At 30.7% G+C, this 23,182-nt stretch overlaps 1 protein-coding gene and 1 pseudogene across 2 annotated transcripts; one reads left to right on the top strand and one right to left on the bottom strand.

Moving 5' to 3' along the window:
* Positions 1–3,677: 3,677 nt before the first annotated feature.
* Positions 3,678–9,282, bottom strand: LOC145571688 (gibberellin 2-beta-dioxygenase 8-like; annotated as a pseudogene). The gene is made up of 3 exons (XR_014096611.1): positions 8,692–9,282; positions 6,445–6,773; positions 3,678–4,041 (listed from the first exon to the last, which is right to left on the bottom strand). The product of XR_014096611.1 is annotated as a gibberellin 2-beta-dioxygenase 8-like (transcript).
* Positions 9,283–13,221: 3,939 nt separating this feature from the next.
* On the top strand, positions 13,222–13,554 carry LOC145570695 (PHD finger-like domain-containing protein 5A). The gene has a single exon (XM_081629853.1). The coding sequence runs from the start codon at positions 13,222–13,224 to the stop codon at positions 13,552–13,554; it is 333 nt and encodes a 110-aa protein (XP_081485979.1).
* Positions 13,555–23,182: the final 9,628 nt, after the last annotated feature.

Genomic DNA, 23,182 nt, shown 5'->3' with positions numbered 1-23,182 from the left:
CTTAACCCACAACAGACTCAGCTTCCCAAGGGTTTTATTTATTTTTTTAAATTTAATTGTTTTTTAATTTTATTACTCACTAATTTTTTTTTTTTATATTAAAAAAATTAATTTTAGTCCTTGTGCACCAAGCTCAGATTTTTAATTTTTTTTTTTAGAGAATTTCTCTTGAGCTAAGATTGTTACATGTGTTGATGAAGGCAACTTGTTACTTTTTTTTGATAGTTGTAAACTTTTCTATCAAAATTGGTGAAGATTAGATACTAGGAATTATACATGTAATAAGAAGTGATTTTGTATAGTAGGACATGCCTATTATTATTTGTTTTAAAAGTTGTTAATGGCGACATTTAAAACGGCTATTAAGTGCATATTATTATTTGAGTCTCTGTTTTAACAAAGCAATAATTATATAATAATTAAGTTATAATGTTACGAAGTACTATGTATATTTTAAGGTGTTGCCGTGTTGGTTGAGACTTAATAATCCTACCGGGGGTTTACTTCAGTGACGAAAAAAGGATTGGGAGTTAAAATGGATTTAGAGTTCAAATCCTTAATGATCCAAATTTGAGGGGGACAAATTCAGCTTCGCGCGAAATTTGTATACTAAGAATAATACTTCGTATACATAATACTATAAAAGTGAACTACTTCATTTTAATTAAGTTTCCGTTGTCTTTTTCAAAAAAAAATAAAAATAAAACAGAGATTTAACGTCCATACTCCATATTAAATTTTGGAGTGTTGTATATGAAGCACGTAGTGGAGTACTATAAAAGAAATGAAACTATCAAGTTTTAGGTCTCGTTCACTTCATCTTATTTTTTGCTGAACTGGTATTGTTTTTCCTGAAGTAAAATTATTTTTACTGAACTTAAATTATTTTTACTGATGTGAAATTAATTTTACTAAACTAAAATTATTTTAACTTGACTTAAATTATTTTTACTTAATACTATTGTTTTAAAGGGAAGTGAACAAGGCTTGGTTACTTAAAAAAAAAAAAAAAAACTACTTTTCATATTTTAAAATTAAGGTAACTACTTTAACTAGCTCTTGATGGATTTCGACTAGTTCATTGTAAGTGAAAAACAAAATCTTATAAACTTAAAGGTAATTTTTGAAACAAGTATATTACCGTTGTTTCGCAATGGTCTTAACACTTTACCGCTTTTTTGTTATTTTTATAACGTTTTTACCGTTTCAGCTATTCTATTTTTTGGCAAAATTATTTTACTTTTTTCGTTTTTTTAAATGCATCACTTTTATTTTTGCACTATTTATATATCATAGTTGACTTGATTTTTCCACCTCTATAAAATAAATAAATGTTATTATATAATATATCATTAGATTCGTCATAATGTCTAGTTTCATAATATAATTTTGTTATAATTTTTACTAATTAACAATTAAAGATATTAATGGTCAAAGTTACATTTCAGCAAATGTGCCGGTCAAACTGATGCAAATAAAAGAAAACAGAGGGAGTACTATGCTTCAACTTATAGGGGTGTCCATAATTCGGATAAAAACCGAAATCCAATCCAATCCAAACCGAATTATCAATTCGGATCGGATCCGAACTTTAAATCGGATTGGATCGGATTGAGATTTTTTGGAAATTCGGATTTTCGGATTGGATCGGATTTACCCTAATTGGATCCAATCCAAACCGAAAACCGAATTGTAAAATTAAGCTTGTATAAATATGGATTTCTTTATTTTTTGAAGTTTAGCTCAAATACTAACTACTACAAAAAATAAATTAGGGAGACTTTGTATTAATTAATTAATGACTTGACGTTGAACTATTTATTTTACTCATTATTTTAAAGACTTTTATTTGTATTAAAGCTTTATTTTTATAATTATATTAGGAGGTAAAAAATAATGCATTATAATTCGGATTTTCGGATCGGATCCAAATAACCGAATTTTAATTCGGATTGGATTGGATTGGATCAAGAGAGAAATTCGGATCGGATCGGATTGAAAAATTGAAAACCGAATTATATTCGGATTGGATCGGATTTGGACTAAATCCAAACCGAAAACCGAACGGACACCCCTATCAACTTATCCTCTCACGCATATTTAATTCATTAAAATGACCCACATTTTTACACTATATTTCTTATTACATTCACGATCCACATAAAATTAAGGCAATCAGGTAGTTCAGTTGTTCAGATAAGATTAAATAAGATAATACGGAGTATATTAGTTTAAATAATACGAGTAAATAATAATAATAAAAAAAAATAGTGTGATTGGTATGATAGTTGAAGTCGTTTACAAATATTAATCAATTTAATGTTTTAAGGTCTGTTCTGATTTACTGAAACCAACTGGACTGATTGGGGCCGAACTGAAATAAATTGTTTATGAGATAAGGAAATTGTGAAATGAACTGAAATTAAGTTGAACATAACAAGTAAGGATGGCAATTTTATATGGATATCCATTAACCCGCTCCACCCGCTTAAATTAAATGGATGAAAACCCGACTTAAATGGATGGAAGGCGGGTGGTGGATGAAACGGGTGACGGATCGGATCGGATTCGGGTGGAGCTTTAAGTCATCCGTCACCCGATCCATCACCCGCTTATCATCCACCCATTTATTTTTATATATAAAAAAAAAATACAAAACTTTTAAAAAAAACCCTAATCTAATGTACATACTACATACAGCTAGCCGCACATATTCATTCTCAACTCTCAAGTCCTCCTAACAGTCTCTCTCCTTCTTTAGTTCCTCACACTCTCTACTCATCACCAAATATTCCATTTTTACCGGCAACTTCTCACCAGAACGTCTCACACTCCTCTTGGGCGAGGCGGCGACTCCTCTTACGCGATTAAGTTCATTAATTTCATGAATTTTTGAAGGGAAAATGGCATCACAGATCACTTATTTAACTTAATCATATCAATAGTTCATGTATTTCATAGTTGGTGGTACTAGTAATTGATCTTGTAATGCTAAATTGCTAGTACTATATTTTTTTTTAATTTTTGCAATGCCGATTTAGATGGCACAGTAGGAATTACTTAGCATCATTTTTTTTTTGTTTAATTTCATAACACAAGTTTAATCTTCACCCGTTTATCATCCGATCCACCCGTTTCACCCGCGGATGATGGGTGGATCGGATGTGGATGATGGGGTTAGCGGGTGGTGGGTGGATCGGGTGGAGTGGATGGAGGTAGCGGATGGATGCGGGTGAAGCTCCACCCGATCCGAATCCGACCCGTTGCCATCCCTAATAACAAGGCCTTAGTACCTTCAATTCGTCAATGTAATCATTAATTTCATTATCACTTTTAATATCCCCTCTTCCATTAATATTGTCTCATATACTTTTTATGTTATATAATACAGAGTACTTAGCTTGTAACACTTTGACTTTTACGTAGGTCATTTAATTAATTTTATTCTTATAACTGTAAAAGTTTTAAAAATTTAATATTTTGAAAAATATGCATTCATTTATGAAAAATATGCATTGATGGAAGTAAATTACAAAATAATAATCAAATCGATCAAATTATGTGAATAGTGCAAAAATCAAGACGTTTCATGTATTTATGACACAACGCAAGTATTATTTATATTTATTTATTATAACCGAAGTAAATAAGTAATGACTTGCATTATTTTCGCCTGGATATACCAACACTAATGATGGAAGTAAAGACGAATACTACTTATAAGAGTACAAGACATTGTTTTCTTGACTAAAGCTAAGTATGTGGTATTGCTTAAAATAGTACACTGATTTTAATATCTAAACTAACGCACTAAGAAAGTTGTTGAAGCTTGAAGTTTTGGAGACCAATTTTCCAACCATGTAATTTTAAATCTTGCTGAACTTGAGCTCGAAATTCATTGTAAGTGAAAGGCTTGTAATTTGAGCTATTAATCAAAGTGTTATTCTCTGGAAACACAAAATAGCATATTGACACTCTTTCCTTGTTCTTGTTTAGCTCCACCTTGTGCTTCACGCTCTTGTATCCGTCATTACTCAAAACCTACATATTATAACATCAAATCAAATTCATAAAAATATTGTATTCATCGATTGATGATTGTCGAATTTAGTGGTCATTTGGTTAGACGTGGCTATTCCAAATACTCCTTTCATTCCTTATTGATAGTCCCTTATGATTAATTTTAAGTCCCAAAATGATAGTACTATTTACTTTTTTCAAGTACCATTTATATTAATTTTTTACCAAAATTCCTTCAATTTGCAATAATATTTTTGCAAATTTAACTTTCCCATGTAAATTTTATTTTTCCATGTATTATTATTACTTTCTCTCTATACTTTTTTGCATACCTTATGTAAATTTACCTTTTCAATGTACTTTTACCACTTCTTATTTATATTTATTAATTCCCGTGAAAATTGTCCATAAGAGACTATCGATAAGGGACGGAGGAAGTACGTAGTACGGAGTATAAAATCTTTAAATGAACATAATACAGAGTATCAATTATGTAAAAATTTATTGCTAGGTGTGTAACTACATCCACTAAAGTACCAGTACTTAAATTCGAGTGCATAATAGAGATTTCGGTTTTTAATACATCCTTCAAATATCAAGGGTAAAATGGTAAAAGAAACAAAATTTAAGCAATTGGAGTATGTTTAATCTCAAAGATTCAGTTTGATTTGATTGGTAAAAGTAAAATCAATTACTCGAATCTCGATTAAAAAGGCTGAATTATTGAATTTACCATATTTGGTTCACCGCCATTCTTTTAGAATATTTGACAGTTGTGTTGATATAGGAAAATTAGGGGGATTAATCAAAAATATGTCAACTCAGTGACATAATATTTACTGTACATTTTATCACACTAGCAAAGTTCTTCCTTATTTTTCAAGATTCCATATAGCCAAATTTTCGTAATAGAAAACACCAAAAAAAAAAAAAAAAAAAAAAAAAAAAAAAAAAAAAAAAAAATCGTAATAGAGAAAATTATATATGGAGTATATATATATATACTGTATATTTTTTGACAAGAGGGAAAATTATATTTACCTAATTAATCATACTTGGAAAAAACACTTAAAAAAATTCCTTTAAAATTCATAAAAAAAAAAAAAAGGCTCAATTGGCAAATTGTGTGTTTCCTTTGTTTATTTACGAAATTATTACAAGTACTTGTAATAGTTAATATTTTGACTTTAATATTATTTATATTTCATAAAAGATGTGTAATTTGGCTTAATATTGTGATCCATCATCCATGCTTAATGAAAAAAGTTTTTTCATAAAACTTTGTTAAATTCATCTCAATATACTATTGATAATTTAAAATTTTAAAATTATTGCCTATTGGCTATAGATAGTTAAAGGTGCACTACTAGTAAAAAAGAGAAAAAATAAAAAAATAAAAAATAAAGGTGTACTATATTTTTGGAGTTGGGCCTCATTTTGACATTTTCTATGTAATCGTACCAAAATTGTCACATGATGCTATTAGGCCCTGGTTAATTTGCCTTATATTTGCTTATCTGGTCTGATATAATCTAATCTGGTCTGATTTGAATGTCAGATTTGACCAAACTTTAACCTTAAATATACGATTACCTATACGGAAAAAATATATCAAGTGGGGTCTTGATAGAATCATACTAACGTGTATTTTATTAATATGTGATTTTAAAAAAAAAATCATTACGAAATTAAAGATATTTAGCGATAAAAAACTGTACATAAAACGATGATCTGATCTGAACTTATTTTTTCTGATCTGATTTGAACTTATTTTTTCTGAAATAAATTGTAAAAATAAGATGAACTAAACAAGACCTTACAATATTTAGCCAAAGTCGCATCCCAAAGAATGAAAATGATAGCCCAAAACCCATGATACATTAAACTTTATCAACTCTACTGCTCTAGTTTGGAGTACTTCCACCCCTCGTATAAAGGGCATCCTAATGTTTTTTATCTTACTTTTACGCACAAAATAAATAAATAAATAAAAACAAGAGTATTTCATACGTGACACTAAGGGCCTGTTTTGTTCAGCTTAATTTCAGTTCAGTTCAATTCCTAATTTCCTTTCTCTCATAAACAATTCATTTCAGCTTTGTTCAGTTCAGTTTATTTCAACTCCAATTAGTTCAGTTCAATTCAGTTATTTTCAATAAATCGGAACAGGCCCTATATAGATGGGATTGATGTTAAATGTGCCTAGGCCATGAATTATACTAATCCGTACTACATATATTGAATCATTTTTTAATTAGGCAAGTCTAGTCGGGTCGGCTCCCTTTTTTATATCTTTACATTGATACTCTGTAGCAATGTCTTTAAAGAATCTACTACTCGTAGGACAAAGGAACATCCTTAAATTAACATACCAAAGGGATATAATAGTAAAATAAGAAAAGATGTAAAATGAAGTTATTGTACCTGCATCATATCTCCGAGATTAACAACCAATGTGCTAGGGATAGGCGTCACTTTGAAGTTTGAACCACTGGTCATCCTTGAGAAATTGAAGGCCACCCACTTGATCTTCGCTCAATATTGAGATAATTGAACTGTCTGTGTGCTCATGCAAGCCCCTAACATGCTCTTCAATGGTACGTCGAGGGTAACGATAAACTCGAATTATCCCCGTTGATTCATCTAAACATGGTTTAAATACTTGTAAATCGAGTTTAAGGTTTTCTATCATGGCTTCAAACATTGTCGAGGCGATTCTTGTTAGATGTTCTATATAGTCCTCCAATAATTTCCTGGTGCAATAATACAAGCATTGGTAAATTAAGAGTTGTTTAGACAAGGGTACGACATGATTAATTGTATGATGTCAAGTCATGTACATTTGCAACGCTACATGATAAATAAATTGAATTTGTACAATTAGAAAATTGATATGCATGTATAACAAATTAATAAGACTTCATTCTAGTATATGGTAAGTCATCTAATGATCCTACTTGGCTACTTATGACAAAAAATAAATGACCTAATTTAATAAGTACTCTGTATCAAACTAAACTCAACTTTACTTGAATTCTACCTAATACCATTCAATTTTACTCGCATATTTTTACATGCTTTGGAACAAGCTATACATACATCATTACTAGCGTGTTTTAGTCATATTGATGCATCTAATAGCATTCTGTCTAAGAGCAACTTTTCAAGACAATCACTTATCATTACTAGCTCGTTTAAGTCAAATTGATGCATCTAATAACATTACTAGCGTTTTAAACATTCTGCCTAAAAGCAACTTTTCAAGACAATCACTTATCATTACTAGCGCGTTTTAATCAAATTGATGCATCTAATATAATTCAAGATTGAATGTCAAGTAGACCTGTCAATTCGGGTTAACAGTTCAGGTCAGGTCAAATTTCGGGTTGTTTGGGTCGTTTGGTACAATTCGAGTGGTTCAGATTGCTTGAATCATTATAATTATGATAAATGGGTCAAATTGAGTCTATTTCGGATCATTTAGGTCGATCGATTTAAGTTCGGATTCTATCTTTATAAAGCGTTTTAAAATCGAGTGGGTCGGATTACCGCGTCGATCAGGATTTGACAGGTTTAATTATCAAGGCCTCAAACCTTCTTTCGACACGAGGCCTAGAGCCCTAGACAGTACAGTACTACAAGTCTAGTCTATTTGTAACTTTGCAAGTGTCCACTTGCAATTTGTAATAATTAGCTTTTAATGTCTACTACTCGTAAGATTTAGTTAACTTCCATATTCATAGTTAAAAATTTCTAGGCCCCACCGCAAATGTAGTTACCGACATGGTCCAATAGACTCATGTTAAGTAACTAAATTTAAGCCAAGCTAGCCTACTTGGTTCTATTGTTTTACCAATGCTCTAATCTTACGATGTGTTCGATCTTACCCATCATTTCTCCGATTTACATTATCGCTAATAGAGTTAGTGGTTTCACGATTCACATTTTGTGTTATATCTTATCAATCATAATCATTTATGAAGTTCCATCACCCTCGTCTGTTATATGTGAAGACATAAAAATCACTTAGTTTTGTATGGATTGTGATCAAAACCTGGTCTCTATTATATAATAATCGAGATATTTCCATATCACCAAACTTAAACCTTAATTAGCTTTTCATAATGGACTGTGATGACAAATATGATTCAGAACCTCATAACTTATTGGTGTCATATACTGTCCAATAATTTATACTAGTATCAATTTACATTAATCTGATCAGATCCAATGTAAGCATCATCTCAGATAACATCTTTATGACTACATACATTCCTTCCAAAATACTAAGTTTGAACCACAACACATTGAGTATTATTAAAATTATGATATATGTAATAGATGAATAATATGTAGTAATTAATAACACTAATAAGGATGTAAGATTCTACCTAATGTGTTAGCTAATTGACTATATAATATACTTAATAATAGCTACTTAAAACAAATGACTAATGAAATAAAAATTGTAGTATGTGACAAAGTTGTAAGCAAATATGGTGGAGATTAACGTATTATTAACATAACATGATATAATAATAAGATGATTAAACATGCTAATCAAACCTCATCTATTATTAAAATATAATTTATTCAAACCTTATTAAAAGGGAGATATATGTAAAAGAATATTAAAGAAAAAGGATTAAGATATTACTAATATATACGAACCTGAAATGATTGATCAAAGGATTATGATGAAAGTGTTGATGTTGATGAAGTTGATTAACAGGAAAATTAAGACCTTCAACCCAATCCATATTAAGGGCATCAGTTGTTCTTGGAAGGGCAACTCCTGAAGAAGCAAGGGCAGGAGTACCCCAAAAGTATTTTATAGGGCAGTTTTTATCAAGGTCTTGTTTGGTTTCAAAGGGTAGCTCAAATAATGTTTTGGCATGCTCCTGTAGTTGCCTTAGAAGATTACTTGGAACCCCATGATTTTCCAATCTAAATATTCCCCATTCCCTACATGCCATGTCGAGTTTTTCAAAATCCAAACACTGCACATCGATTAAGGGCAGGGGTAAGGGAAGGGGCAGGGACGGATGTAGGGGGTCCAATATCCCTGCCTCTACTACTACCTGTCCTTCTTTCAGGTCGAGTTTTCGAGTCGTGTCATTGGATGATGAGCGGAATATTGGTGGGTAGGATCCAATAATATTGGATTCTGACATGACTAATTTTGAGGGAATATTATTATGAAGAAGTTTGGGTTTGATTGCTGAGGGATTTCACTGTTTGTTGCTATGGTGATGGTGTAAAGTGTTGGTTATTATTTGACAGACTTTATAAACAAGTTGGAAAATAATGTCAAAGTAATAATGTGTTTTGTTTTGAGAGGGATTGAATATCTGAGGTTGAAGAGGCAGCAATAATGTTTGGGTCCATGGACTAGTGAGATAGAGACATGAGATTAAGGTGGGCCCCTTTATAAGGTTTTTGGAACCTAACAATGTTATGTTGATCTTTTGAGATGAGATTTACATGAATTCAATGTTTCAATACATCACCTGGTTTTTTATAAGTAGTTTGGTTCACAAATTAAGTAATGGAGTTGAATCATGTGTGTAGACTTATGTGCTCTCTAAAGTATTATGTAACTATGATAATCTTATTAGGCGCTTTATGTACATATTGTATCTTATTAGGCGGTGTAATTATAATAAACCAAATTTATGCCTATTGAATTTTAGATTCTAACTTATAAAGATAAAACCAGTTAATACACTGGATAATCTCTGTTATATGCAAATATTAGAAGTATTAATCATCTAAACAACACTTTTGTTACTATAAATATGTTAAAACATTCATGACGCGAATAAAAACAACAAAATGTTTTTATTAGTCATTCTAGCTTAGATTATTTCTTATTCAAAATTATTGTTTCTTCATGCAAACACAAATCTATTGATCTCTTGATCTCTTGAAGATATATACGATAAACTACATATTGATTTTACGCTATCCAACTCAAGTTATGATTTTCAGCGCTGTTGTGAAAATCATGTCATAACAATGACAAACACATGCAATGACGTTGATTGTTAACCAGTTCTTCGATTCTCTAAAGATTTTTTTTAGGCACTATAGACATTCTTAACCTAAGTAGTTTTTTTTTTTTTTTTTTTTTTTTTTTTTTTTTTTTTTTTTGTGGGTAGGTACAATTAGAATAGTAGATACATAAAGTTATAAGGAACATATGCTTAATTTTTTTTTTAATTGTTATTATTATTAGACAAAAGCTAACGATTGAATAAGATAACTAAAAGTAAAACTATTATCTTGAAATAAATATTAATTACACCGATCGATGTGTGATTTTGAGATGCATTCTCAAATTAATACTTCATACAATTTAAGAAACTATTTAAAAGGGTTATCAAACACTTTAGAAGCGTTCGTTTGCAAGATTCTTTTAATTATTATTATAGATAAATAAATGAATTAATCCATAATTTTTTTTTTGTTTGACGAGGAATTAATCCATAATTAGATTAGTAAAACTCATCAAATTTGACATCAAAGGGCCACATAATAACATAGGTTTAATACATTAATAATAAAATGGGCTTAAGATGTGAAAAATCAAATACGGGTTAGAAAGTCGGTTTAGAGAATCTATTCCATCTCCATTCTTTCTCCAGTACCTTCTTCGTTCAAATTGGTTTCTGCAACTAAAGCTTCCAAGCCCGAAAACACCCTCATTTTCTCTCTCCTCACATCGATTTCCGGCCATCTTCGTCGCCGTTTCATCTTTCGAGGTACAACCCTTTTCTTTGATTATATTTTAAGCATTATTTTGTAAGTTTGTTATCATTTCATCGTTTGTACTATAATTGTGTGCTAATTCATGCTTTTCTTTCAAATTATAGCTTTATAGTGGTGTTTTATTCCAAGTATTTGCTTCCAAAATTTATGTTGGGTTATGTTGATTTCTGCTCAATTACTTTTGCAGTAACTTAGGGTTGAGTTTGATTTCTGGGCATATTTTGTTCGTCGTTAGGTTATAATTTCTGGGAATTTCTTGAAATTCGAATAGATTATTTATAGAGGTTTTGTTTATTTGAGCATTATCATTTGTTAGTTTAGCAAATTTTTGGATTTTTAGGTATTGATTGGAAGATTGGTTTAGGGCTTGCAATGTTGAGATATTGTTGGAAATTATGGAGAGAAATCTTACTATTATTACAAGAGGATGGCAGAGAGAAGAATCATGAAATAGCAACCAGTTTATGCATCTGCTAGAAACCCCTTTTAAAAAAGGCATTTATAGTCTATGGAAGAGGGTAGGCCAGGCAGTAATGTGCTCACTAGCCCAGAAGTTTCGAGTCTCGAATATTTAGTTTATTTGAGTCTTCATAGCGTTGGGTTAGGAGTTCAGGATTATATAGATAAAACTTTACAAGGTAGGTGAAGAATAGACCAACACGGTCGTGGTACTCCTGGAAGTAACCTATAAGCAATCAACAACCTAGATCAAGTTCAAACATTGTACCATTTTACTCTTATACAATGGCGGATCGGACCTAAACCTTTCATTCATTGGGTTCAAGTCAGAGTCGAATCAATTGTAGAATGCTCAAGGCTCAATTGCTAAACTTGATATACCTCATAATATCTATATCAAGTTTAGCTAAATACAAAGTATGTTACAGTTTATTGGTGTGTTCATGTCCTATAGAATTTAGATAGATGTCGTCTTCCTGTGGACTGGAGGAGTAATCTATCATTAGTCATTAAGGCAAGAGAGTTACCATGATGGGTCTGTTACTTTGGGGGTGGGGTGTTGAAGAGCGAGTTACAATGCTTAATTTATAGAAATGAAGTCAATATTTTCAATTAGTGTTTTAAAGTTTCAATAGCGGCAATGATAAGTTGTGTTGTGGAGTGTTGTAAATCTTGAGGACATCTTGACAGGTTTGTGATGAGAGTAATTTAGTTCCCCGTCAAACTGAATTTGCTTTATATTTTTGGTTTAAGTGATCATTTCTTGTGGAGAAAAATTGCAAGTCTTTTGTAGTTGTGCTGAATTCTTTTTCTTCTAATTAAGCAACCAGTTTATGCATCTGCTAGAAACCCCTTTTAATAAAGGCATCCATAGATGTTCACCCTTGGGTTTACGCCATTCAACACGTATGTGCACCCAGGTGTAAGATGGATATGTTCTCAGACTTTATACTATGGAGTGCTAATTTACAAGCTGGCTCAATTAAAACGTGTACCTATGATGAAGAAGGCTGCTTTCCAAGAGCCGATGAGGACATCTTGACGGGTTTGTAATGAGAGTAATTTAGTTCGCCGTCAGACTGAATTTGCTTTGTGTTTTTGGTTTAAGTGATCATTTCTTGTGGAGAAAATTTGCAAGTCTTTCGTAGTTGTGCTGAACGTCTAATGTGTTTTGGTTGTCCGACTTGTAAATCATGAACCTTCACTCATCAATATATTGAAATGTTGCTGTTTTTGAAGGCTTTAAGCTTATGCTGGTGGTCTGGAAATAATGTGAAAGGATCTATTTTGTTGTTCATTTGGGGTGATATTATGATTAGAATACGTTGTATTGTATCATATGTTCTTCTATAAGTACATATAGTGTATCTGATGTTTGTCTGAGATACCTGTGGTCTCAAAAACGTGGGTTCCTGTGATTTTGTTCTTGTCCCTCAGAGTGGTGTTTTAAGTTCTGAAGATGCTACCCTGCAGGCCCGCATTTATATTTGTTGCTTCATATATTTACTCAGCATTCATATATCACTCTGTAATTCACATCTACTCTGTATACTATTAGAAGTGATGCTAGAATAAAGTTTTCTAAAAGAGTATTTAACTCTTAAAATTGGAGACCTATACCTTTGTTGTTGAGAGGCCCTGAACACATTAAGTTTTAGCTTCCATTATTTCAGTATTCTAAACCAATAGTTAAATGTTTGGTTTTGCTCTTCTTGTTAGAATGCACTTTATAAATAAGAGGCAATTAATATTTGGCCTGAGGCCCAATGGTTGATCTGTTTCATATAATCTGTCATATTAGAGTTTATAACAAGTGCTTGGAGTACCATTAAGATATTACATTGACTGTTTCCTACAGCATCCCCAATTCTCTATCTTTCTATGATTATTAGCTTCAGTTTTCAATTCTAGTTTTGACAGTGGGTCTGGTTTGGCAGAGCTTTTTGAGGTACTAAGTTCTTTGCAGAAGCCATGGCGAAGCATCATCCTGATCTTATCATGTGCCGGAAGCAGCCAGGCATAGCTATTGGACGGCTTTGTGAGAAGTGTGATGGAAAATGTGTGATTTGTGATTCATATGTTCGTCCATGCACTCTTGTGCGAGTCTGCGATGAGTGCAATTACGGATCGTTTCAGGGTAGATGTGTGATCTGTGGAGGTGTCGGCATTTCAGATGCCTATTACTGCAAGGAATGTACTCAGCAGGAGAAGGATAGAGATGGGTGTCCTAAAATTGTCAATCTAGGAAGTGCCAAAACAGATCTGTTCTATGAACGGAAGAAATATGGTTTCAAGAAAAGATGATAAGAAGATGAATCACTTTGCTTCTATCAAACTGTCATTTAAGATTGGACTTGCAAGTTTGTATAATCAGTTTACTTCTGATACTTGTGGTATAAGTTGTAGTCACTATGTTACTATGCCTTACCCATCAAATTAGCTGACAAAACTTACGATTTGTATGAGTGCTAGATATAATGCTGTTTTATATGCTGCTAGAAAAGCTTGGTTGATTAAGCCGCAAATTTTGCTCAGTTATGGAGTTCGAATTCGTCTACTCTGCCAATTTGGTTACCGACATACATTATATATTTGTGTTGATAAGTGATCATTGATCCCGTTCCATTGCCAAACCTTTTAACCTCATCGGGAATTGGTAGTGTTAATTACTAATTATTAGATTAGGTATACGGATAAATTAATAAACATTGATATGATTGAATAGCCAAATCCTAGGTTGGTTTTATTCTAAATCTACGTTCAAAATAAAGTATGAACTTTTTATAAACTATGGAGCGGATATAGCCAAAAATGATTGTATTTAATTGTATCTCGTATGTTTGTATCATCTGGTTACTTAAGTGAGCATAGTATTGAGTAAAAAATTAGGAAAAAACTTTGACTTACCCATAAAATTAGCTGACTAAACTTTGCAAATAAACTTGTTTTAATTATGTTTCAAAATCTGTATGTATGTATGAAAGCCGCAAAAGCTGCATGCACTTCAAATTTAATTGGTTTTTGTACGTCTTCAACTTAATGAAGATTCTGATTATTTATATAATTATACGTTTTGACTGTATTTGCTCAACCTTTTTACTTTTTAAAGGAAAGATAATTTGTTCTACTTAAACTTTACTTGAACTTATATTATATCACGATTACGTAATTAACACAAATACATTAGTACGAGTATGAACTATGAAGTATACTGTAACTCATATATAACGGTCTACTAATCAAAAGTTCAGAAGAGGTCGGTGGTAGACGACTATATACTACGTATATACTATTTGTCTATATAGCATCAATTTTATACAATTATACATTAATTACATTAATTAATTTCATGCCAAGGGTGGCTTAACGTGGAGTTATGACTAAAACTTAATTGCAACAGAATGTTACATGTACGTATAAATAGTGACATCGATTGTAGTAAATGTATGTTGTACTCTTGTACAAGGTGTACTTGCATGTTGTCCAAATATTTTTATCAAGGAAAAATTGATAAAAATAATCCTAACTTTAATCCATTCGCTTTTAATAATCCCAATTTTGGATTATTATTGAATAATCCCAACTTTAGGGGGTATTCGCTTTTATTGATCCCAACCGGTCACATAACCTATTATAATAAGTTGTTGGGCACGTGTCATTACCTAAGTGGTCCAAAAAAAAATCAAATAAATAATAAAAAGAAATTACAAAAAAAACCAATCCCAACACCCAGCCCCTGCCACTGCCAGCATTGAGCAACCCCTTTTCCCCGGTCCTCACTTTCTCCGGCACCCCTTAACCCCCAACCCCACTGTCGGCAGCCCACTTTCCCCAGCCCCACCTTCTCCGACACCCCCTAACCCCCTCAAAACCACTACTCTACTCATCCAACCACCCCGAAATCACCCCTACCCACCACCGCAAATCCGACCATCTCCCCTTCCCTAGCCTCGAAACCCCATCTCATCCCCTTCTCTAGCCCCGAAACCCTCCTAAAGAGGAGTTTTGGGGCCTGAAATGGGGACAATGGTGGTTTTTGTGGTGGGGGAAAAGGGAGGAGGGGTGATTTTTAGTGGTTGGGGGTGGGAATTGGGTTGATACGTGGTGGGTTGGGGAGGAGGGGCGATTTCCGAGCAATTTCGGGCCGGGTCGAGGTAGGGGAGGGGGTGGGGAAGGTGGAGCTACCGTAGGTGGGGAGGAGAGGAGGTGGTGCCTTTTTTTTATTATTATTTTTCCTTTTTTTTAAATTTTGATTTTTGGACCATTTAGGTGCTTCCACATGTCAAGTGAATTAAAAAAAAAAAACTTATTTAACCGGTTACCGGTCACTCGGGATCAATAAAAGCGAATACCCCCTAAAGTTGGGATTATTCAATAATAATCCAAAGTTGGGGTTATTAAAAGCGAATGAGTTAAAGTTTGGATTATTTTTACCAATTTTTCCTTTTATCAACTAGAGGAAATCGAAGGAATTTATTAGTGAAATTGAACATAAGTAGGTATTATTGTTCTACAAAATTGATTTAACGAACATGTTGTGAATCTGGTTAAACAATCAATGATGAAACTTTAATAAAGGGTGTTACATATATACACCCAACATTCTAATTTTGTTTTTCATTCTGTTTAGTATAAAATATTTATCTTTCAAATGTACGAAGTATTGCCAATAATATAACAAAATATAAGAGTAGTTACTAAAGAGGATGAAAAATAAAATAAAATTCAAACCTTAACCAATTTGAACACAAACAAAGAATCGAGTATCAATAATCCTTATTTTGGACTAATTAACATGTTATGTCAACATATAAGTGAGAATAATGTGAAATCAGTGATATGGCATGCATTAACCTATTATCATTTGAACTAAAACATGCATGTTAACAAAGTCAAAATCAAATTTAATTAAAAAGTATCATGACTTTGTTGTACCCCCATTTGAAACCTTTGTACAAGTGGGAATTAAAACTGAAAAAAACATTGCAAGCAAAAACCAAAGAACTCAAAAATGAATGTTAAATAGTTCACATTGTTAACGACCTACGTACTTAACATACGCATACTACTCTTCATTGATTACAATTTCATCCCGTATAGAATAAAGTCAACTTTTGATTTTATTAGAATATTATTTCATGTGCTAACGCTTTAATCACAATTGTTCTATCTATATTAAGCTTCTCACTAGTATTCTTTAGTGATAATTAATTAATTAATTAATTAATATTCACTAAATTGAAATGATTTATACTTATTTACGGAGTATCATTCGTTCATTTGTTTATACTACTCTTGAATTACGTTATTCGAAATGATTTATACTTATTTACGGAGTATTTTCTTGAGTACACTCCCTAGAATATTCACTAAATCGAAATAATTAAGGTTTGACGCCTAAAGAATAAGGTTGTATAATGTTTTTAGAAGAAGCATCTCCTTGGAAAGGAGACAAAAAGATTGTGACAACTATAGCAAAAGATATGTTCAGAGTAAGATCCTCAACTTATAACTCAAATTCAATAATATTTGGACCGACTTTAATTTGATTAATTTATATTAATAGTCAACTAGTTAATGATCTTAATGGAGAACACCATCTGTTTTCATGGTTTAATTAAGATCGGAAATTTATTGTGGCTAACTGTAAATTAGCAATTAAACCTAGTGGTCTATTATTTGCCTTAATACTCTCTTTAATTTGACGTCAAACAGTTTGCGCTGCCTAATGTTATACATAACATAATTGATAATACATGTAAACGATGGAACATTATATTGATTAATTAATTATATGGTATTATGGTGTATATGTAGAGAGCATATATTAGCTAGCTAAACAGGTTTAATTTGTGCTAAGTAGATGAGAAGCACTAAAAATATCATAATTAAGCTTAGGTAAACAATAGTAGCTAGACTAAAATGCATGCATTTCGTCTATTTTGTCGTATATAAATGGAAAAATAATAAATATAGCTCTTAATTTCCCTAAGGTTGCATATAATGAGTTGAAAGCGAATATGTTCAGCATAAAACAAATATGATTTAATTCAATGTGTAATTTTGTCATATATTTTTATATTACTATAAAGTATTTTATATACATACATAGTACATGAAATATTTTGTATGCATAAATGCAATCATAAGGTTGCATACATCATGATCATATAAAATTACAAAAATAATAAGCGGAGAGGATAAGGATAAAATTGAAATAAGTTTTAGTAGTTTTTTTTTTTTTTTGTTTTTTTTTTTTTTTTAAGAAAAATTAAGTATATTTTTGAAAGTAGTCAACTTCAAAATTAATAATAAATAATCTAATTTAATAATTATTCCAAAGTGGCCTTTTTCTAAAAATAAAGGTAATACTTTCAACATATTTCTGATAAATACTTCATCTCATAAAATAATAAATGTGTAATTCATTGATAATTATTAGCTAAAATCTTCATAATAACATTGCTTTTTCTTGATCTTTTGTTGGACTTAAGGTCCTAAAGTGCATTATATGACTTTAAAATGTTTAATCAAGAGAAGATTATGTCTATGTTCATGTAACTAATGCAATCATATATGAGATATGAGTTTATTTTTTAATTCTCTGTGTCAGGTCCCAAGGGTGTAGCAAAAAATGTGGACAGATATATGTAATATGTTGGGCATGTTATAATTAACATTCAAAATTGGAAATTATCAAACTAATAATTGAAGATCATTTATATTCCACTCCGAGTCCTAATAATATAGGTTATTTACTTCAAAATAAAAACAGAAACATGTTTTTCCTCACGGAGTCTAGACAAATAAACATTTATCACACTTAAGATCATCAAACCAATTTGAAAAATTGCATCACTTATGGCCTGTTGTGATTGACTGAGCTGAACTGAACATTTTATAAGAGAAGAAAATTAAGAATTGAACTAGAGTGAACTTATTGGAACTGAACTGAATTGAAAATAATTTGAAGAGAACAGGCCCTTACATTTCGCTATTTTTATTCTAGCTAGTTGGCATTAATAAGCTAAGAAAAGTGTATCATCGAAACCAAGTTTATAGGTCAAACTTATGCACTTAACGGGATTGATCCCTCATTTTTTTCAATTTGGAATCATGAATTACACATTTTACTTTGTTAGACCAAGAATGTACGAGTACATACTATTAATAATTAATACATGGATATGTTCGACTAAAATGACCATAATTTTACGATAATATTATGTATATATATTCAATCTGATTTCTCTTTGTGTTTCACGTACTATTTTTTATTAGTGTAGGAGTATAGTTAATGATAACATAAAGAAAAATATCCTCTTGAAGGAAAAGGAAATGGGAGCAACCTATTGAGGCGTTGACTTTGAAGCTTCAACAGAGTACCAACTACTAAAAGCTAAAAATCTAAAAAAGGAAAAAAGAGAGTAAAAACAAAATAAGAAGAAAAAAGGGCAAAAAAAGCGTTGACTAATGTGAAAGAAAAGAGATCCAACGGCTGAGATTGATCACCGTAAGCTCGGATCCCAAACGTGTCATCCATTTAAAAAATTAACAACTTGAGCTAAACGTCAACGTAAACCTCTACTACTTATACCTCTACTGCCGTTGTCTGATTTATTCACTAAATTATTTTCGACAAATAATTATAACTAATAACACAAAAAAAATGAAGGTTGAATTTGCAACAAAGTTGTTGTTTCTATTGTTCTTGGTTTCTACCGTTCTTTGTGCTTCTGCTCGTCCCTCCTCCTTCCTCTCAGGTAATTAATGTGTTTCATATTCTTACTAGCTTAGTTTTTCCTTTTCGGGTTATAAAACTAATCTATCGAATATATAGATGGGATCGGGATTATCTTTAGTATCTAGATGGTTCATATACATATATAGGATCCCGTTCCAAAAAATATACATATATAGGATCGATGGAGTAAAATTGAAAGATATTCAAATTCATCGTTGCAAACAACCTTATAGTGAGCCCTATTTTCTTAGTGGTTTCTTTGTTAGCCTCGCTCATTGGCTACTTTGCAATTTTGCATGCATGCCATACATCCATCTTTTAATTATTTGATAGTTTCATATAATGTACGTAGTATATGTTAATATAAATATAAGTAATACCCCCATTATATATAATTTATTCATTATAAGTAATTACTTGGAATTCATTTACAGAAAATTTAGATTAAAGGTTGGCTAAAATATATGTAAAAATTAAAAAAATTAACCGTTAAAGGAAGTTATGTACAGTAAAATCTGTAGTTGATTATGCATTTAATAATTGATGAAATTAGTTATTGAAGTAAAATAGCTGAAAACTCTGATTGTTTATAGAGTATGTGCCTTTAAATGTAATTATATGTCAAATTATTACTAGTAATTAATTTGTCCGATAAACTAATATCTTTACTAATAAGCTAAAAGGGTATGATACATTTATACACAAAGTATGTGAAATTCTTAGTGTATGTGTTGATTGGTATTAGTAGAATTTGTTTTTACCTCTATTTTTGTATCTTTACTCCTTATATATAACCCCAAGCAAAGGGTTATACATATCATTTTTCGTAAAATAAAATGATAAAAATTGCTGATTTTAGGTGTGAGCAAAGTTAGATACTTGTATAACAAATTAACGACAAATTTAGCAAGCTGAATTTCTTTTACGAGAGGAAGCAGTTTATTATTTCATCTCAATTTTATCTTTTGGCAAATTTATAGCAAGAGAAGACATTGTAGCTTAGTTGACATATCATATAAGCTAATTACCGTAGTTGCTATAATTTTCAAATTCCAACTCTTCACTTTCCTTATTATATAATCTTTATAAATGATACGAGTAGCAAGTTTTTGTAAGGCCGAAATATCAAATACTGTAAATTTAGGTCTCTTTCTTAATTTATAAATAATTTTTTTTGACAGGAATTTATAAATAATTTATATAAATGCATGAGCATAAATATTACGGAGTAGCCTGTAAAAGAGAAGAAGTTAATTGAGGCTTATTAACTTAATTTAATTTAATTCCAAGATGTTGATCTATAATCTACATTATGATCACGAGAGTATTATTGAAGGTGCATTAAATGTATAGAAAAATTCAACATCCTAGTATATTCATTATATTCATCGCTAATTATACAATCATACCTTAATCACAGGCATATTAGTAATATTACCCTATAAAAAAAATCTCTAATATATATATATAGTGAGTATTTTTAAATATAAAAGTGAGATTAATATGATAATATTTGATGTATAAAAACAAACACCGCCACTTTGATTAAGCGGCCAGCTAAATTTAAGGGTGCTAAAAGACAAGTTTGGTTCATATGCAAATGCAATATAATGCATCGTAACAAATTCACATTTCCAATGTAGCATGTAGGAATTTTGTTCTAGACGTTCTCGTGTCTCAATTTGTTAGAGATATGAGATGTTGGAAAATATATGTGTGATATATTTTTTTCATAAATATCATTAAAAGAATAATATATTTAGATTTATTTATGCTAAGATATTATATATTTTCTAATATCTCATATCTCTAGCACAATTTTACATTATATTAGGTTAGATATGTCAAATTGTTTGGTTATGTCTACTTCGAGCCGAGTACCTGACTTCTGTGTAATTTTCAGAGACCTCTTAACTGTTTAAGATTTTATACAAGATTTTTAGGTTATACGAAGTATTTGTCAAAACTAACTTATGTGAAGTTGAAACTAACAAGTTAAATAATTTGTATGTTAGTAAGCCTTATTTTTTCTAAACATATGTTTTTTTTAGCCCTTTTCTAAACATATGTTAGTTGAACACGTACTTGAACTCGATAAGAAGATAAGGTTTCAATTAGTTGTTTGGTATTATAATTAATTGTTTGAGGAGTTGAGAATTTTCAAATAATTTTTATGACTAATTTAAAAAAAAAATAAAAAAAAATGGCAGAGATAGATTAAAATCATTAAAATAAGTGTTCAAAAGTCCTTAAATTGAAATACTTAAACTGATATATTCAAGGTAATATTTCAATTTAATTCCATTTTATTTAGGGTGGCAATTTAGGTTAACAGGTTAGGTTCGGGTCAGATTTTAGGTTGATTTCGAGTTGTGCTTAGAAACTATCAAAATAGTGTAAAACGTAATATTATTATAAAATATGAAATTTGGGTTACATCAGATTGAATTCAATTTTATTTTTTATTTTTTTTTGAAACAAGATATAATAGGATATTTTAAGATTTCAAATATTGTATATGAATTACTCCGTAATAAGCAACCCATACATAACATCTTTATAAATGTTGTGTTTAAGAAAAAACATTTAAATTAACTCTATCTTAATGTTGAATGAACAGATGAAGAAGGGATAGAAGCGAAGCCAAGAATGTTGAGGACATTTTTCCTAAATGATTATGATAAGCCATCGGCCAACCGTATGCATGATCCAGGCAACCGTATGGGCGGTCACGGGGGTGGCCGACGACACTAATTAAACTTTTGACTCATTAATTTGATTCCTTTTCATCTTAATTAATTAATTAAGCCTGTTAATTTTGTTTTGTTTAATGTTTGCTTAATTAAGTATATGTATGCACGTACGTATCTCGTGGACTAAATAATTGTAATCTCATAATTGTACATGCATGACGTGATTTACCAGTGAGCAGTACGTGACAGTGATGTTGCATAGAATTTAACAAATTTTATTTACAAAATTACAAATAAAATATACACTGATCAAACTTAGCTTGCTCTTGCAGCATGCATGGATTTTGGATTTGATAATGTATTACTACTATGTTACTCGTATAGTCTAATGTAATAAACAAGATGAAATGGATCCTTTTTTGTGTTATATATACAAGGAAATCAGTCCTTTCTATTGTCTATGTGGAGACCTTTTTCGATAATTTCGTTCCCTCTAGTTTTTCTTTGTTGTAATATATATTATATGTATAACGTAATAGAAAATTTGATGGTTGTAATAAGATATTTGATCCTAAGTATATCACTTACATCTATAACTAATTATCAATTGTAAAAGTTCCGGATAGTATGTGAATGAACCAAAACAATCCATGATCTTGGAGCTTACCTAGATTCTCTAGACAATCCAAAAAGACCAAAATATCAAAATCACAGTGCAAAATATTAAAAAAAAAAAAAAAAAAAAAAAAAAAAAAAAAAAAAAAAATAAAAATAATAATAATAATAATAATAAAATAATAATAATAATAATAATAAAATAATAATAATAATAATAATTATTATAAAAATAATAATAATAATAATAATTAAAAAAAAAAAAAAATTAAACCAATGAATGGCTAAGGCTAGCTGCTGGTACATCTAGACAGCCGCCACCTATTACATCACCCGTTAAGTCATTCCATAATATGGGGAAAATTTAGAAAATTCAATCTAAAATTCCATTTTTCTTAAATGTATTAATTTTTATGATATGGGGAACTATTCTATAATTGTTAAGCCCTACCTTTCTTAACCTGTTAGACTTCTCTATTAGAGTGTGGGTTAGAGATGATTTAAATGTACAAACTTATATAATTGCGACGGATTATTGTCTTGTGATCGTAATTAGTTAAGAATAAAGTGATAATCTACGCTTGCCATCCTTATGCACTTATTATGGTTCATTTAACCAGATAGACTTCTTTAGTTCTTTATTAGAGGATAATTTGGAGATAAGCTAGATGTACAAATTGATGTAATTACAATAAATATTGATGTTTGAGGCTAATTGTTAAACCGTGCATTGTCTAATTTGTTAGTATACAGTATACACGGGTTTATAAAACGTTGTTATTTTCTTGTTCCCTATAAATTAGTCGAGTAACCACTTATTACACTGATCCATATTGATTACATGGGGTGACCAACCATATAAAACTTTGTGATTTCCTTT

The sequence above is a fragment of the Chenopodium album genome, chromosome 12, assembly GCF_948465745.1.
Source record: "Chenopodium album chromosome 12, dcCheAlbu1.1, whole genome shotgun sequence".
In the NCBI taxonomy this organism is placed as follows: domain Eukaryota; kingdom Viridiplantae; phylum Streptophyta; class Magnoliopsida; order Caryophyllales; family Amaranthaceae; genus Chenopodium; species Chenopodium album.
Note: the sequence above shows the minus strand (reverse complement) of the source record. Positions and strands in the feature narration are given on the sequence as shown.

What these genes read in the sequence shown, in the direction of transcription:
- LOC145570695 (XM_081629853.1), top strand. Translation starts at nt 13,222, where the DNA reads ATGGCGAAGCATCATCCTGATCTTATCATGTGCCGGAAGCAGCCAGGC.